Source organism: Elgaria multicarinata, chromosome 4 (genome assembly GCF_023053635.1).
Source record: "Elgaria multicarinata webbii isolate HBS135686 ecotype San Diego chromosome 4, rElgMul1.1.pri, whole genome shotgun sequence".
In the NCBI taxonomy this organism is placed as follows: Eukaryota; Metazoa; Chordata; class Lepidosauria; order Squamata; family Anguidae; genus Elgaria; species Elgaria multicarinata.
This window is the reverse complement of record NC_086174.1, coordinates 45980012-45999183: the sequence shown is the minus strand read 5'-3', so window position 1 is coordinate 45999183 and position 19172 is coordinate 45980012. Positions and strand designations below refer to the sequence as shown.

The window sequence follows — 19172 nt, the reverse complement described above, 5'->3', positions numbered from 1 at the left end:
TGCCCAAAGCTGTTTTTCCATCCCCTCCAAATTCCAAAGATGTTTATCAGGCCAATTTTTTTAAAAAAACAACCACCACCACTTTGGTCTTTTTAAAAAATAATTGCGAAAGGAATGGAAAAAAGGCATCATAAACCAATTGTGAAAGAGATCAGTACTGTGTTATCTGCATATGGAAGACTAGAAATATTTTAATTACCTCTTTGTTTCTTGGTCCTTGGGCTAACCGCAGGTGTTTTGTCTCTGAAGAAATGGCTGAGTTGGGTGGGTGCTGGTAAGATAATCTCATGGGTTACGTGTTTTGCGAAACAAATTTGAGAAACCTTGACCTATTGCCTGTATGGCAAAATGCTGTATTTTGGGTTACTGTTGATGAACTGGAAAATACCAAGAGGGAATCTTTGGAGATATTATACAAAATAATGGATAATGGAAGCAGTTTAGTGGACGAATACAACACAATATATTATTATTTTTCTTTGTGAGTATTGCAAATTCTAGCACAGATAACAAATGTTTCCTCAGACTGATGGAATTTTTAAAGTACATATCACCTTGGCCTTCATCAGGAGTAAAGCTCAGATGGGCTATTTATGGCAAGCCAAAGACTCCTCCCATGAATGTTAGCAGGCCTACATTCTTCAGACTCCCTTTCCTCAGCCCTTTGTTTTCCTTCTTAAGGCTGTTGTATCTTCAGTAAACAGTTACACGGATGTCCACATTTTCTGGTATTTCAGAATCTGTTCTTTTGCAAAACTGATGATTGGGAGCCAAGGGCTTATTTGCTCAGGTGACAGCATTGCTGCCTGTTTTGTGTTACAGGGACATCTAGTGTGGCAGTGATCCAGGAAAAGTCAAGCTAATGAATCATGGGAAGTCTTACTGTGGAGGGGAATCCCCGTTGCTATAACTAGATAGCCACACTGCTATTCTCAATTGGTGGCAGTATGCAGGTGTGTGTGGATGAGTAAGTGTAGGTGGATATACACCCCAACACTGACCCTGAAAACTAGGGAAAGAGAATGGGGCAGGAAAAGCAGGTGGGCATGAACAGCTATCAAATAATTAACAACAATTCCAGCACCTTATCCTGAAACAGCAGGAAAGACCAGTTAAGAGACACCTTTCCTGCTTTTCAGTGTGGATATATTCTTTTTAAACCTAGCTGCTGACGAACAGAAGAAGAGTCTGGTTGGACCACATGGCCCTATTCAGTTCTTCTTGCCCTCACACGCAATTGTGGATGTGGGTGGGTGGGGCTGCACTTGCTGGCTCTGCCCACTTTGCCACATCCTCGTCACCTGGTCGCTTCTGCATGTTGGGGGAGAAGGTCTGGAACCCAACGACCCTTCTAATAGAGGATGCTTTCAAAATGGAGGACAGTTATCTGGCAGCCCTTCAAATAGAGAGCTGTCCTCTGTAAAAGAGAACACATGGCCACCCTACCACCAACACATGGGAGGCTGCACGGCTGGAAGATGAGGATGAGATGGGGCAGAGCCAGCCAGCTAGCACCTCTGCACTCTCCTTTCGTGTAATTCTAATTGTGTGAGGCTCGGAATGCCTGCACAGCACTCAACTGATGGTCCAACAGTCTGTTTTCAGCACTGCTCTGGAAGCTAACCAGCAGCCCTTTATGTTCTTGTCTCCAGTCTCTGGCAATCCAACGATACTAGGCTGCCTCTGAATCAGTGCCTCTGAAGTGGTCTGCCACTGCAGCATCATAGCAAGGATGACACTGCCACCAAGGACATCAAAAGAAATAAACAAAATGTCACACAGTGGCATCATAGCAGCAGGCTGTTGGGTCACTTGCCTCTTGTGATATCGCAAGCACTATCCTACAGAGAGCTCATTGGAGCACCAAAAAATGGAGGCCGAGAGCAAGCATTGGGCGTGGGCTCTGCTGGGGTGCTGCAACAGAATCACATGGTAAAGCATTTGACTAGACCACCCTTTGCCAACCGGGAGCCATGCAAATGTTTTGTCCTACAACTCTCAATGTTCCTGACCATTGCCACGTTGGCTGCAGCTGATGAGAATTGAAGTCTAAAACATCTGGAGGGCACCAGGTTGGGGAAGGCTGGCCTAGACTGTACCATTTCTGGTTGCATCTGGAGATTCATCACCACCACCACCAGCAAAAAACAAACGAACAAAAACAAACAAACCCATGTCCTGTCACACAGAATACTAGAATGTCTGAGGAAAGGGTTTATTCAAGTCTTGTTCCGGTTGTAACATTTTTCTATGTTGAAGGAATATATTGTTTTGTTTTAAATGAAGGAAACTTCAAACATATATGAAACTATATAGACCATGGGAAGATGACTATGAGGTGGAAGAGAACTATAACCAGCTACCTGTTGCCTGTACTTTTATCAGCCAGGTATGATGCTGACTCATCATGACACATAATGACTATGTGAATTTTTAACTAGAAATGAAATTTAAGCTAAAATCCCACAGGCGGTTGAAGGCTGGCTGATGAGTCTTAAAAACAGGAAACAATGAAGGAGCTGCTTTGCCAGTAAAGAGGACTGTGGACAGGACAATCTGTACAATGATGCAGGCCACCAGGTACATCCACCAGCATACATATCTCACTGACAGTGTCTCACCAGTTTTGGTCAGTGGTGTAGTGGTACATTTTGATGTGTAGGCACTCATCATGACAATCCCCACATCCACACCCCCAAGGAAAGTCCAAAATATCAGGAAGCTGCACTGGTCCATATCTACAAACCAGCACTAGTAGTTTTTATCTCCACCAGGAGAACATCTTTCGTAATTGGTCAACTGACCATTCAAGACTAAGCCACCCAAAAATACTTTGCATAACAATAGGAACAATATTGTTGCTGGGTAAATCCATCCCCCCAACCCCCATACCCAGCTACTGTGAGGATTACAGCAAAGTTCAGAGGGAACAAGGGCTTCTGAGGGGGGCAGCAGATGATGTCAATGTTTCTGCTAATCAAAAAGTACCAGTGCTGAGTCCCTGTGAACCCTGGGTCCACTATACTACTGGTGCATGTCAGGAGTATGTCAAGGCCTTGTCAGGGGTGTCGGTGCACCCGCTCTCACATTTCTCTGACAAAATTGACCTGAATCTCTGCCAGTCCTGGAGCTAATGTAGTTATTTCCCTTCCCCCCCCCCCCCCGCAGTGTACCAGTAGGGCAATGCTGTGGTGGCTGATCTCCTACAGAACCACACCCCCTTCCCAAGGAATCCCCATTATAACTCTTAAAGAATAACAAAGTACTATTTTTGATCTTTTCTCAAACTAAATAAGTTGGGAACAGAGCAAGGCAAATGGATTAAAACCTCACTTTTCTCTTGCAAATCTCTGCCTTCCGGCTCAATCTCTGGTCTTGGCTGGAGAAGAAGAGGAAAAGCCTCTGAGATGGTCAGATTTTGTTTATTTTAAATGTTTGTTATTTTAAAAACAAAAGCTGGGTTAGGACATCCTAATACAAAGCTTCCCTCTAAATATGGATGAGATACTACATATATATGTAGCATTCCCATCAAAATGCTTGTGAGAACAATATTGGGTCCCGTTCATATCTACCCCATCTGCAGTGTAAGACGTGATCGTTGGTGCATATGTGTAAATCCCACAGGGACTCTTTACAAAGAGGTACGTACATGGCTTTTTAGAAACGCTGGGGTCATCGAAGGCATGGTTCACTGAGCTCCTTCCTTATCTTAACGCCACCACTAACTCTGTTGATTTTGTTACCTAATGGTTGTGCTTCCACTCAGAAAGTGCACGTTAGCAATTACAGTACCCTACCCTCTGAAAACCATATGACATCATTTTAGCGTAGCTTGGGCTAGAAGTATAGCCTTGCTTTTACAATGGCCAATGGGCAGGAAAAGAAGGAATCCCTGAGGGCAGAATTGTTGTCCATCTGATTCACATAAAAAACAGGTAGAGCGGGCTCTACCCTTAGACACAGTGAGGCAGCTTCCTCTGGGGGCAGATGCTGGGGGCGGGGAGTGGGTGACAGTGAGGTGTTGGATGACAGAGTTGTGTCTGTGGTCCAGTCCTGCATCCCCTGAGCCAGCCAGCCTCCTGTCCTCAGGTGCAGTGAAGGATGCTATCCTGTTGAAATCAGGGTCAACTGCCAGCCCAGTCAACTTCTGTTGGTGGAATGGTGGGTTGATGGGGCACCATTGATGGGGCCTTGGGCAGCAAAATGTCTTGGGCCAGCCAGGAAAGCAGGGTGTTGCTGATGGTGGGGATTGTCTTATTTTAGCAGTATAATTACCCTGCCTCCCTCCCTCCTCCCCTGTCTTACCTCCCCTCTTGTGGTTGTTCTGGACACTTTTCATTCTTTGCAGCTCTGATATTGGAGGTGAGCTGTGAAGGGATGGATGTCTCTGGAGAACCATCTGAAGAAAGGGAAGGCAGTGTGCAGTGAGTCTCTCCTATATACTCCCTTTAATACTAGTAAATTTATACAACCATCCCGATTTATCTATGAAGAAGGCAGACATGTAAAAAGAAACAGTTCTGCCCATATCATTCGGTTCTTAGACTATCATTTGGCTGTTTTATCATTCAAGCTGTAAAAACGAAAGGCATTTGCAACATCTTTTCTGAGTTAGTGTAGTAGTTACTTGCTAGGGAAATAAGGTATGATGTTATGCTGCTAGTTTTGTGAGTTTGGTTCCTCGAAAAGTGTTATGTAATAATTGCTTTTTCCTAGTTTACAAAATGAGAAAGCTGATGAAATCTTTTTAGCAGTAAAAACATAAATGCCCACATCAAGGACTGGGTGATTTCATGTTGAACTCATAATTGACTTCTCTGGGGTGCTGTGCGTGATATGTAAACAGAACTCAAAAGAAAAGGGAAGCAGTAAAACCAGGAAGAATGCAAAAAGAGAGACTTGTTCTCAAAAGTGGCAACAATGAAAATTTATTGCAGCCCAACACATTTCAAAGCAGTTGGTTCCTTCTTCAAGGCCAATCTTATACATCCAAATACTGAAAACAGGCTTATCCTGGTTGTGCTTTTTATATTGTATTTTGTATTTGTGTTTTTAGATTGTTGGTTGTTTTATGTTCTTCATGGTTTTAATTTTTGTGAACCACCCAGAGAGCTTCAGCTAATAGGTGGTATAAAAATGAAATGAAATGAAATGAAATGAAATAAATAAATAGGCTTACATTTATTATTTATTTATTTATTTATTTATTACATTTTTATACCGCCCAATAGCCGAAGCTCTCTGGGTGGTTCACAAAAATTAAAACCATCATAAAACAACCAACAAGTTAAAAATACAAATACAAAATACAATATAAAAAGCACAACCAGGATAAAACCACGCAGCAAAATTGAGATAAGATTAAAATACAGAGTTAAAACAGTATAATTTAAATTTAAGTTAAAATTAAGTGTTAAAATACTGAGTGAATAAAAAGGTCTTCAGCTGGCGACGAAAGGAGTACAGTGTAGGTGCCAGGCGGACCTCTCTGGGGAGCTCATTCCACAACCGGGGTGCCACAGCGGAGAAAGCCCTCCTCCTAGTATCCACCTGCCTCACTTCCTTTGGCAGGGGCTCACGGAGAAGGGCCCCTGTAGATGATCTTAAGGTCCGGGTAGGTACATATGGGAGGAGGCGTTCCTTCAAATAACCTGGCCCCAAACTGTTTAGTAGCTGTCTTTTTTGTACCATCAGGGTAAGGTAGTCAGCCACTATTTCTGCATGCTGTTATAGCCTGTTTTCAACATTTGGATGTATACTATTGCCCCTCAAAAATGAGTCCACTGTTCTGAAACATTTTGGGCTGCAATAAACTTTCATTGTTGGCACTTTGGGGAAGTAATTCTCTTTTTGCTTTCTTTATGACGCATAGACAAAAAACAAACCAAAAAAAAAAACAACCCCAATTCCAACATAAAACATATATGTATGGACAAAAATCTTGTTTCAAGTTTGAATGTTCCAAAAAATTTAAAATGTTCCATGCGTAGCCTTATGTGACAAACAAGCTGTATCTGTTCGATCTAGTTCATGTTTCCAGAATACATGCATTTCACTTTGAAACATTAACCAAATCAGTTACAAAAAGGCCTCCTATCCCTCATTTTATCAGTCATAACAACATAAGAAGAGCCATGCTGGATCACAAGGGTCCATCTAGTCCAGCACTCAGTTCATACAGTGGCCAACCAGCTTTCCACCATGAACCCACAAGCAGGACTTGCATGCAACAGCTGATCTAATTTCAGGCATTTTGTTCAGGCAGTGATTTTGTCTACAGCCACATATTTCTCAATATTTCCCCAAAACACATTTTTTGTACTTCCTTCCATATTACTGTTTGTTTCATATCCAGAACCCTTTTTCTGACAGTAGTTATAACATTGGTTATATACCATTGGTGGTCACTCCTGTTGGGAGTAGCTAGTAGTAGCAATTATCTTCTCAAGATGTTCTTTTGTCTTGAAAGAGTAGAACAATGGGAGGGACAGACTTATGGGATCCTATGAACAAAGACAAATATGAGCAAAGCAATTACTACAAGTGGTCATGTGTATGCTTCCGGAAGCACAAGTCAAGGAAGTTACAGCACCTCCTGACACGCAATAGCAAGATTGCTACTGCTGTATGCCATGAATCACCATGAGAGGCTTTGATTTGGGTACAAAATTATGCATGGTATAGAGAATGTGGCTAGGGAGACACTTTTCTCCCTCTCTCAAAATACTAGAACCTGGGGTCATCCCATGAAGCTGATTGGTGGGGGATTCATGACAAATAAAAGGAAGTACTTCTTCACACACCATATAGTGAAATTATGGAACTCACTACCACATGATGTAGTGATGGCCTCCAATTTGGATGGCTTTAAATGGGGGTTGGATAAATTCCTGGAGGAGAAGGCTATCAATGGCTACTAGCCCTGATGGTTGTGTGCTATCTACAGTATTCGAGGCAGTAAGCCTGTGTGCACCAGTTGCTGGGGAACATGGGTGGGAGGGTGCTGCTGCACCACATCCTGGTTTGTTGGTCCCTGGTCGACAGCTGGTTGGCCACCGTGTGAACAGAGTGCTGGACTAGACGGACCCTTGGTCTGATCCAGCATGTCATTTCTTATGTTCTTATTTATTTATTTATTTATTTAAAACATTTGTATCTCACCCTATATCATTATGATCTCAGGGCAGTGTACAGATAAAAGCATACAGTATAAAACAATAAATATGCACAGGAGTGACAGAATGCCAGGAATACACTATCATATATAATGTGTAGCAAACGTCATAAGGATGGCCTCATATCTAACATTCACTCCTGTAATAAGATTCAAAGCATCTCCTGATGATTCCTGGCATACTACCAGTGGTACACTTACTACTGTATGTCAGGAGGAGTAATAACTCCCTTGACTTACCTTTCTGCAGGCATATGCATGACCACTTGCACTATGGCCTTGCCCATGTTTGGTTGTGTAAGTCGGAGTTCATGACTCAATAGGGCATTTTATCCCTCCTATTGTTCCACTCTTTCATTGCGAAGGACCATGTTGTGAAGTGACTGATATTGTCAAGCTTGAAATCATAGATGTTCAAGTTTATTCCATGGATGATTCAGTGGTGGTGGTGATGGTGGCACAAAGTAATAATGGTAGATGATTTAAAAAATGGTTATTAAATTTTAAAATATCCATATATATTGGCTCACAATTCAACATAGACTTAGGCCTCAGTTAGACCTAGCAGTCCAGCACGACGGAGGGGTGAAGATCCCATGATATTTTTATCACGAGATCTCCCCCACTGTTCACAAGTGGCGTGCGACGACCTCAGAGGGAGAGGCATTGCGCCCGCCATTTTGGTTTTTTTCCTTAAAGAAGAAGATTTTTTCCCCACTCCCCCCACCCCATCCCCGATGGGCGCAGTGCTCCTGAGGAGCTCTGCTCCCTGTGCGTGGGTCCCGGCGCCTCGCGAGGAACCAGGACAAACTGCGACACCTGCACACACGTTCCGCGGTCTCGGGCTCAGCCTGAGACCGCAGAAAAAGTGGGCCTAAAGTGTAGGGCAAGATCCCCAGGCAAGGGAGGGATCATCCCTCCCTGATCTTGGGATCCCTTGTGCGTCATGTGGAAGCACAGGGACGATCCCTTGTGCGTCATGTGGACGCACAGGGACGATCCCGCGGATTGTCCCGGGATTTCGCTCCGTCTAGCTAAGGCCTTAGACGTCAACCCTACACATTTACCTGGGAGTAGGCTCTATTGAAAACAGTGAGACTTACCTCTGAGCAGACAGACTGTATTTTGCCTTGGGGGCCCTCTTGGGCAGAAAGTTAATTCATAAAGATTTAAATAAATGAGGTATATAGGATTGCATTCTTAGGCACACTTCAGCTCATTGAAATAAAGGGTTGAGAATATCTGAAAACTATCAAGTCTGCCAGCTGTCTGGATAAATAAATAAATAAACAAATTCTTGAATCATTTCAAACACAACCACAGATTGTCTTGAGGTGGTGTCTCTCCTGAGTCAATGAATGGCTGTGTGGTATTTCTGAGCAGTTATAATGCCTTGAGTTGGTAAGAGGGCTCATCTACACCAAGCAGGATATTCCACTATGAAAGCCGCATGAAAGTGGTATATAAAAGGCAGGAGCCACACTACTGCTTTATAGTGGTATTGAAGTGCACTGGCATCTACACCAAGCAGGATATAACACTATGGCCATGGCTAGACCAGGCCCATATCCCAGGATCGTCCCGGGATCATCCCTGTACATCCAAATGACACACAGGGGATACCAGGAGCAGGCAGGGATGACCCCTCCATTTGGCTGGGATAATCCTTAGGTCTAGCTAAGGCCTGTGAAAGAGGTATGAGAGCATATGGTAAGTGTCAATGGGCCCCAACAGTTGTCAGTGCATTTCAATACCACCATAAAGCAGTAGTGTGGATCCTGCCTTTTATATACTGCTTTCATACCGCTTTCATAGTGGAATATCCGGCTTGGTGTAGATGAGCGTATGAGACATACGATTACCCTTGAATGGGTGAACAGATCTAACTTCCTTACTTTACTTGTGAAGAATTTCCCTTTTAAAAATCCTCTGTTTGAAACACATCAGGAATTAAAGATACTATTTTTTGTCTTCACAGCTGGTGCTCTTGCAGTTTTCTTAAGTATTTTTTAAAATTCCTTTTTGTTACTTCTCTGGTTTGGTTTTTTTGGATCTGCTATGGATTGCAACAAGGTTGTTTAGCACACTTAACTCCGCTGAATTGTAGCTAATGTATTTTCCACCAAAATACTGAATGGTACTTTTTAACTTATCTTAAAACTCGAGCCCTCCAAACTCAAAAACATGTTGTTTACTTTTCCCACTTCATGCTGTTTGCCTATCAGTTAATTTATATATAATTTTAATCAGGGTACACATGTGCTAGGGCAATTGATATACTTCCAAGTGGCATTTTATCAGGGTATATATGTACAGGCACAATTGATATACTTCCAAGTGGCATTTTACTGCCTGATTTTTGTTTACTCATTTATCTTAAGGGTGTTAGCTCTTTTAGGGCAGAAGAGCTATCACTTACTCAATTTGGAAAACACCTTTCAGGAAGAAGCCAATAATAGCCGCTCCTTCCAGGGACCCAATCAAAATCCCTTAAATGTCACACAATAGTTGCAGCAACTTTTGTACTCCGCAAATGTTTCCTTTTAATTTAGACTGTGTAGGTATTCCCCCCCCCCCGTTGCTTAAGATGGAACGTTTTGCAGACTCATATCCTGCAATTCGTGTTGATACAGCTCAGCCTCTAAGTTCCATCTGACCTAGAGACTTCACAATTTAACACTTTAACACAACTACTAACCTAAAGCTAAAGGTGTGTGTTGAGTGCGGTGAGTGTGGGGTGATCATAACCCAAAGTGAAACTGTAAAATCCCAAACAGAAGTCTGATATGTTTACAGTTGCTTAATTTATTAATTCATTAGTTTTCTAAGTGGAATAGAATATTAGAACGAGCTTAATCATTTAGGAGGACTCAGCCTTTGGCCATCACACACCTCAATATTTCAAATAGTCAAGCCTTAGAATCGCTACAATGGTGACTATAGAATAGTGATGTAGATAATTCATTCAGTAACTTGAAAGAAAGGAGCAGAATTAAGAAGAGCCATGTGGGCTCTGGGCCCATAGCAAGGACTCGTAGGATGGAGTCTAGGAAACCAAAAAGGAAAAACAAACTTGTCCTTTCAAAGGATTCTCCTCTCTCCCCATTGATTGCAGTGGTATTGACACCCGGTAAGAACATAGCCGCCTGATGTGCTTTTAAATGGCTGAGTCCCATACCTTTGGGTTACAATCCACTGTAAAAATCTGTGATCTTGTGCAGTTGCACTTCATTTTGGTGGGACTTGTGCAGGATTTCCTGATGACTTGTGCCCCCACAAGTCTCCCCTATTCTCAGGACAGGTGCAAGCATTATGTAGACCAAGGGTGGACAACCATGGTGTCCTCCACTTGTTTGGAGGCTGGTGGATCCAAGATCAGAACGGCAGTGAATCCATTCCAAGTTTCAGTCTGAACTCTAAAGGAATTATGAAAGATGCATTGCCCCACTGACATCAGAGCCACCAACTTCCACTGTTTGGGGCTATAACTCCTATAAACCCTTACACTGATGTCTGCTGTGGCTGATGGGAGATATAATCCAAAACTTCTGGGGAACACCAGATTGCCTACCTATGATGTAGACATTCATTACAGTGTTAGGCTTTCCTGTTGGCTGCTGGTGAGGCCCAGAGATGCCCTTCATAATGGTGGCAATCTAATCAGCAAGCCACTCCACATGTTGCTGGTGAGGGAAAACAGAAATCTTATCATGGGGCTGCTATTTGACAGCACTCCCATGGCTATCATAATATGTGCTCCTGCTCAAGAGAAGATCCTTTTCATCTGTGTGGTAATATTTAATTTTGGGCCAAATATAAGTCTAATTATAGGGAGACAAACATGCATTCAGAAACTGAGTGAGATCGTATGGCCATCTACGCAGGAGACGCTCAAGGACAGGACTGTCACAGTTGTCCTTACCTTCATCATGAATAACACTCATGATGGCCTTAGCTAGACCTAAGGTTTATCCTGGGATCGTCCTGGGGTCGTCCCTGTCTGCTCCTGGGATATCCTGTGTGTCATTTACATGAACAGGAATGACCCCAGGACAATCCCAGGATAAACCTTAGGTCTAGCGAAGACCAATGTTAACTTGATTTTCAGTAGGCCATTTAATGTTCTCCCAATAGTTTAATACTCCTCAAGGATTAAGGAACAACCAACCTTACTTCTTACCCCCATACATCATTCAAGGAGTTAAGGGTGACATACTTCAATCCCCCCTCCCATTTTATCAAAATGACCTTCTGAGGTAGGCTACGCTGAGACATAATGACTGATGCAAGATTAACCAGTTGGCTTCATGGCTGAATGAGCATTTGAACCCACTTCTCTTTGGTCTAACATTCCAACCACTACACCTATACTGGTTGTCCAAAAGCCCTGTCTTTATCATGAGATTTGATACTACAACCATGCAGGTAACCATCTATGATCAATGCAAAATAAGGCCCAGCCCACATCAATGTAATGACCTCCTTTTAACCATCATTAGGAAGCAAGATTTCCTTATACACCCAGAAACTAGCAGAGCAGTACAAAGAGATGTAATCAGTTCAGGCTTGATGCCAGAAACATGTGTGACACCATCAGGACAAAGGAATATAATGAAGGCTCTTCTACTGCTGGTGTAGGTTGCTTTTGCTCGTTGAGAGAAAAGCGATATAACCAGTAGATTATGATAAAGGAGCCAAGTACCAAAATACTTCCTAGACATAGGTTGCAAACAAGTACATACTTGCAAGTAAGTTCAAGTTCAAAACGAAACAAGAATTTATGCTTTTCCTGAATGTAATTAGCTCTTCAGTCATTTGTCTTCATTTTAACAAGTTGATCAATCTCGGAGGCTTGCCATAATTTGACTGGTTATGTAACATTTAGCATAGGTAGCATAACTTGTTGGCATGCTAATGTTGCCCAGCTAGAAAAGAAGCACATTGTAGAAACAGGCTCTAACAGAAGGGTGTCCAAAGTGGGTAGAAAAGTACTATTACAGCACAGTAGTGTGATAACTCCTAACCATCAGCTCATGTCATTTAAGAGTCTGAACTGGTCTAGAAATATTGGGTTGGATCCAGATTTACTTATGCCTAGAGTAGACTCATTGAAATCAACTGGACTTCAGTAAATTATGTCTAATGATTTCCATGGTTCTGCTCTAATCATGGCTAAGCCTCAATTCAACCTATTAACCTGAATAAGGCCTCCCATTCGTGGGGTGAACACTTCCTTGTAATTCCAAGCCCTCAGCATGAGTGGACTAATCCTTCACCTCTCCCCCACACTTTTTTTTTTTTACAAGGGACAGTAGACTGTACTAGAAGTGTGGCCACACCATAAATTTGTAGAAAGGCATTATGATACTGGCAGTTTTAGCTTAGTTATTATCTCTAACGACTGCCTTTTTTCACATTGCACATTGAACTGACATTTTCATCAAGATTTTCACCACAACCACAAGGTCCCTTTCCAGGTCGATTACTGTCAGCTCAGCTCATCAGCATATATTTGAAGATGGGTGGGGTTTCCCCCCCCCTAATGTGCAGCACTTTACATTTATTTCAAGAGATTGTTCTGGAGCATTCCACTTTACCACTCTAAATAATGGTGGTATCAGCAAAGTTGGCACCTTACTGTTCACTCCTAACTCTACATCACATATATGAACAAGTTAAAAATCACTGGTCCCAATACAGATCCTTAGAGAACTCCACTGTTTACTTCCTTCCATTGCAAGAACTATCCATTTATTCCTATTCTTTTTTCCATATATGGCAGTGACAACATTTTTAGTTTATACCCAAAGTTCCTTGTGTGCATCAAGTCTGTTTTCTGGAGCTTTTAGCAGCCTTCTTTTAAAGGTAAGTTGAAAGTATCTTGATACGGAGCTCCCACTCCACATACACAAAAATGGCTGCCATGTATAATGGACAATATAAATTTTCACAAAATGTGTGGCGGTGTACAAGTATATACTTGCATATGCATTCAAAATGCATATACCTGAACATTTCTTTAAGATCATTTCCTTACCCAGGATTTGAACAAGTGTTAATTAAATGCATCTTTCATCTACTTCTTTCAGTTCTTGTTAAGAATAAGGAACAACGCTTTGTGTTTTTTTTATAAAAAAAACTTCACTTTTTTATTGAAAAAGAACATTAAAATAAATTACATTTTACAAAGTCTAGTATTTACAGACCGTGATTCCAGTGACACAAATCAGCAAACAAAAGAACAGACCTAAATAGGAGCTGTATCTGTTCATGTGGTGGAGAGACAGAGATGAGATTGTCAGGACTGTACACACTTCAAGAAACAGTTGAAGGAGGCCCTCATTTTAAAAGTTCAGTGCAGCACAGAAGGCATGAAAATTGGTGATGAGCCAAGCTACTAGGGAACTTTTAAGAACAACAGGCTTTTTTATGTATTGCTTTTTTGCTTCCAATTTCAGACAAGACACTAGCGTATTTTCCAATCGATATTCCCATTGCCAGCAACGGAATCAGTCATGTTTTCAAAGTAAGAGTGTGCTTTTCAAAATGTTGCTCTGCTAGGTTAATTTCGTGGACCACTTTAAAAGGAAAGCTGGAATGATGTACTGCGATATATAAACCTTTTTTCAAAACAGGATTGTCTGTAGGTCAGTTTTGTACTGAATATACACAAAAATCATGCCACAAGATGGTAAGTAAGTGGGGAGGATTCACCTGCATTTTTAAGAGCAAGTTTCCACCTAGGCACCGCCCTATCATGGGGTTATTAAATACACAATTCTCAACTGAGGGAATGCCCCCCTCCCACTCCTGTGTTTGGTCATGTGTCAATCTTATACACTACTGAGTAGAAAGGAGAGCCATTCATTTGCCGGGGGGGGGGGGAATTTCTGGAACTATACAAAACAATACAACGCTTAGCAGCCACTGCAACTAGGCTAGGCTGTTCTGATTCAACTGACCATAGTGGTTGTGGGGAGGAAACAAGGAAAAAGCAGCAATGCCAAGGTTTTATGGTCAAATAGCTTGCTAGAGCTAGGAGGGAAAGAGAATCCTTCCTTTTTTCCCCTGAAACACATGAGAAATATTGGTGCTCTTGTACTTTTGAAGGTTAGCAGCCATCTTTATTTTTTTTAAAAATCCCTTCTACAGATACCTAAATTATTTAAATAGGAATATAAAGCAGAGATGGTAACTCTCTATTAAATTCCATTCTTTTTTCAAGAAAGAAAGAAAAAGTAGTGGTCTCCAAGCCTTACACTTTAGTTTGTTTCACATTATGCAAACCCTTCCCAAAACACAGCTGGGAAGTTAAGGTAGGCAAAGGCACTTCAAAAGCTGCTGAGTCTCCCCAGCAATCAAGATTTCTTTTAATATTTAATCCATCAGGCTAAAGTCCTAGGGGGAAACGGTGACACGGACAGAAAAGACTGAAGCTCTCTTTAACATATGGAAGACAGTGTTTCTTTTCATTAGACTGCTAAGGCAGACCAGTTCCAAGGTGGGTAAGTGACCAGCTTGTGCAGCTAATACAGCCAACCATATATCCCCCTTGTGCTGGTTACTTTATGACCAAAAAGACAGCTAAATTTCACCCACTACAAGGCAAGTGGTGGAATTGTTCAGACTGCCTGGAGTAAGAGTATTAACTGATTTTAATGGGGTTTTGGAAGAAACACTGGGGCCATAGCTAGACCTAAGGTTTATGATCGTTCAGGGGTCAAACCTGTTCATCTAGGTGACACACAGGGGATCCAGTGCTCAGGCAGGGGCGAACCCTGGATGATCCCAGGATAAACCTTGGGTCTAGCTGTGGCCTGGGTAGAGCATTGGAACCTAACAACTTTGTAGGCTCTGCTTACAACTATTAAATGTCTTTCAATTTAAAAGAAGGAAAAATCTAACCTTATTTCCTGGAGAGTTAATTATGTTCCTAGAGTTGCAGGGCATTTCTTAAGAAGGTATTAATACCCTGTCTATGAAGTCTAAAGGGTAGCACTAAGCCTGTATTTTTGACAGGTAACATTATCTATCCTCATCTGTAGGTGCAGAAGTGAGGCTTAATATGGAGGAACCTTCAGCTTCACACTGGCGTCATCATCTTGGCTGTTCCTACACTGTACTTAAAACATCAAAGAATTAAATGCTGATTTTGTACAGCATTTTGTACCTCCCTTTTAGTGGAGAAAGAAACCTTTTTGCCATTAATTCATGGAAGACACACCAGAACACAATGCCTGCTTTATGGAGTTATCCTTCACGAAAACAATGTGTGCTTTTGTAACAAAAACAGGACAAAGCTAGTATTCACACTGTATTATCTGCCATGGAATAAGAGCAACACTTACGTGGTAGCTGTCACTGATATAGCAGCAAGACAACGCCTTGAGGCTTTGAGTCATGATGTCATTTTTGATATCAAAAATTGTTTTTATATAGAGGTATAAACAAACCAGTCATGCCTGCCAAGGACCAGTCTTAATAATAATAATAATAATAATAATAATAAGAAGAAGAAGAAGAAGAAGAAGAAGAAGAAGAAGCCACCAAGCCTTCAAGAGCAGCAACAGCAGCCTTCTGGGCTAGATTTCAAGCCATGGCTAAAATCATTATAACAAACTCAGGCTAACACTAGCAAATCCAATGAAATAACTTCCAATCTACAAAAATGTAATAAAAATAAAAATAGAACTGTTTTCAATTCCCTCTTAATTGGTTTTTTTTGTTGTTACAAACTTTATGCACATACACAGTACAAATTTCCAAACACAAATAAACAGAGACCATCTTTTGCAGCAAATACCATCAAGCTGTCCTTCCAAGAAGAGTTTCAAACTGGAGTGTATGGTCGATTAGAAGCATCTTTATACAGGGAAAAGTACGCCTCCACCCCCTCAATTCAGAAGCCAAGCAGTAGTCAATATGACCAGCTGTGAGTATACCTAATCATTCAAGATTAGTATTGCAAAATTCCACTTGGCCTTTCTTACGATGTCAAGATTTAGAATCCATACCCTACCCCACCCCTATGCTTTCACCACACATGAATTCTTCTATTTCAAACTTAAACCACGTGAAGTACAACAGAAATTTGTAGAGTTACACTGAAGTAACTTACAACCGGATTCTCAAACAGTTTTACTAGAACTCTTTCAGATTCGGTTCAGCATTACTATACTTGTTCCAATAACTTACAAGGCATAGGCAATTCTAAGCCTTTCATAAGGAACACTGAGCAATGAGTGAATTATTTATTTGCCAATGCAAAACCATGTATTGGCTGAAGCCTCTCGCCATGATAGCAGAATTCTGCTGCTTCTATAAGTGTTTTCATACTCCTTCCCTCTTTTATACATGGGAGTCCAGTAAAAACAAGTTAACATTTTAATTTTACATAGAAAAACCAGTTGAAATACCTATGGCAGAAATGTATGAAAGTATTTGTGCCCATAATAAATACTGTATATTATAAACGAGTGGAGTGGAGAATAATAAGAGTTTTTAGAAGTAGAACCACTGAATATAACCAGGAACAAGTAGCTCTTAACTCCTTTAGATGGACATATAGGCTAGTTTCCAGTGTTAGTCCTACATTGTTAGACCTACTGAAATGAATAGGACTTAGGTTATGGCTAACTTTGGTCCCATTGATTGCAATAGGTCTACTCTATGTAGGACTAACATTTGATACTACCTTAAGTCATTCAGGCTGTGTTTTGCTGTTTCAAAATACATTGTCGTTCAAAACGGCATCATCACTAAACATGTTTTAGAGACATTAGCACATGAAGCTTATTCAAGTATTTCCTCTAGAATCTGGAAGGGCACTTCCAGTGCAAAACACAAGTCTTTCACTATATTTTCTTCATGTATAAATCCATCTTCCACACATCTTCTGGCACCATTCTGTGTTACTGAACTTTAAATGCTAGTCATATGTCCTTTGCATGAGTTTAAACAGAGTTTAATCACAGGTAGCTCTTTGTATAACAGAAGGTAAACTGCCTTCATAAAATGGGTTCCATGTTTTAAAAGTTAGTGTGGCACAACTTGAGGAGACCCTATTAAAGTTCCCTACTCAGTCTCCTAATGTGTCTCAACTCTAACCTTCAGGCTACTCAACTCTTCCAGTCCAAAGCATCCCTTAAAAGGAGAATGGTGGAGAGAGAGAGCGCGCTTCATTGTGTGACTGATAAAAACCAACATTTTCCACTCTGCACCTTACATTTTTCAGAGGCGAAGAGTTAGTGCAGTAACCAGACATGTCATGCAATCAACAAAAACTAGCATGACTGCAGTCTTAGAACTTCTCTTTTCAAGGGGGGAAAAGGGGGGGACACAAATGCTGAAAAACCTGATAACTCTAGGCATTTCCTCCTGCCTTTCAAAACCTATCCACTCCCCAATGGATCCCTCAAGTTTTTAGAACCATCACTTCACAGTGAGTAAGCAAAACTGAGTAAAGCACATCTATAGATAACATCCAGACATTGAATGCTTTCAGCTTGCTAATGGAAGGCAGCAGCGGCAGTGGGAAATGCCAGGTGTGATGCACCTTCCTCCTCACTTATGCTTATCTGTCCAAATACTAATTTGTTCAAATTCTGCATTAAATTATCTTCAGGAAACCAGTGGCACCCCCCTGACAGCTTCACGTTGCAGCATTTGCAGTATTCACTGTATTGTAGTCATTCATTAGCTGCTCATAAGGCACAGATATCTCCAACTCTTTACTGGTAAAAGTAGATTCATTAGAGGATGGAAATTTCACTAGTTTTTGTGGACTTTCAGGTTCCTCTGCAAGATTGTCATCCATAGAGGACTTTGAAGTTTCTTCATCGTCTGAGATATCCTCCTCTTCGTCCTCATCCTCATTTACAAATGTTATGTTGGCATTTTCAAAGATCAGGGGTCGATAATCCCTGGAGTCCCATGCTTCCCCTTCTTCCTCGCTGATCCGGTCCAGCTGATTAACAAACACATTGCCCTCAAGTGGGCTATCCCCACCACGCTTGTCAGTTAGATGCCTCATAACATGATAGTTTTGGAGTCCCAGAGAAACCTCGTCGTAGTCAAACAATTTGTTCCTTGTGTACATCACTTTGAGGTCTTTGCTGGAATGTTGTACAGCTGGCTTGGCTTGCTCTGGGTTTAGGATTTTGTCTTTGCTTGTTTTCAGAGCCTTCTTCCCAATCTGCTTGATGAGATCATTGTAGGTCTCTTCCTTCTTGGAAAGGAAACTGAAAATGTTAACATCTTTTGTGTTAGACATTTGAAGGGTTTTTTTGGTAGGAGGAGGATTTTCAAAGGATTCCTTTCTTTTTTTCCTTCGTTTCTTGATTGCTTTGTGAACCTCTACAAACATGCTGACTTTCCAATTGACAAAGAGGGAAAGCCAAGCTAGGCCCAGGTAGATCCACAGCTCTACAAAGTATCTGTATAGGGAATGGTAATTCGTATTTGGATTCACACCTAAAAGGAGAAAACACAGAACAAGATTACAGAACCGCAGTCATTATAGGTATGCATGTAATAGATACAGATACTTAGTAACAGTACTGATATGCCCTGAGAGCTTATCAAAGCAACATTTTAATGTATTTCACATAAAGGCAGAAACATGGGCATGAGCATTGCAACATATTATAAGGAGATTTATGTAGGGTCTAATTTGCAGCACTGACTCAGGCCTTAGCTAGACCTAAGGTTTATCCCGGGATCGTCCCGGGGTCATCCCTGTTCATGTAAATGACACACAGGATATACCGGGAGCAGGCAGGGACGACCCTGGGACGATCCCGGGATAAACCTTAGGTCTAGCTAAGGCCTCAGTTTGCATGTCACACTGCAATTCCTGGGTTGTTTAAGCCAAGAATTGCCAGTGAACAAAATGATGAGCTGCCTCCTGTGTGTTTGTTGTTTCAGCTTTCAATTAACAACCCAGGAATACTCATCCATGGGCTGTTTCATGATGTGTTAGCATGGGCAATTGTTG

The 19172-nt window shown here is 41.5% G+C and overlaps 1 protein-coding gene across 3 annotated transcripts in view; it reads right to left on the bottom strand.

Moving 5' to 3' along the window:
- Positions 1-15730: 15730 nt before the first annotated feature.
- The window catches only part of KCNK5 (potassium two pore domain channel subfamily K member 5), a 50584-nt gene continuing 47142 nt past the window's right edge, over positions 15731-19172 (bottom strand). For all 3 annotated transcript variants that reach the window (XM_063124185.1, XM_063124184.1, XM_063124186.1), the window contains one exon: positions 15731-18649. In XM_063124185.1, coding sequence (XP_062980255.1) covers positions 17829-18649 — 821 coding nt within the window. In that variant the 3' untranslated portion in view covers positions 15731-17828. The remainder of the gene's footprint in view (positions 18650-19172) is intronic.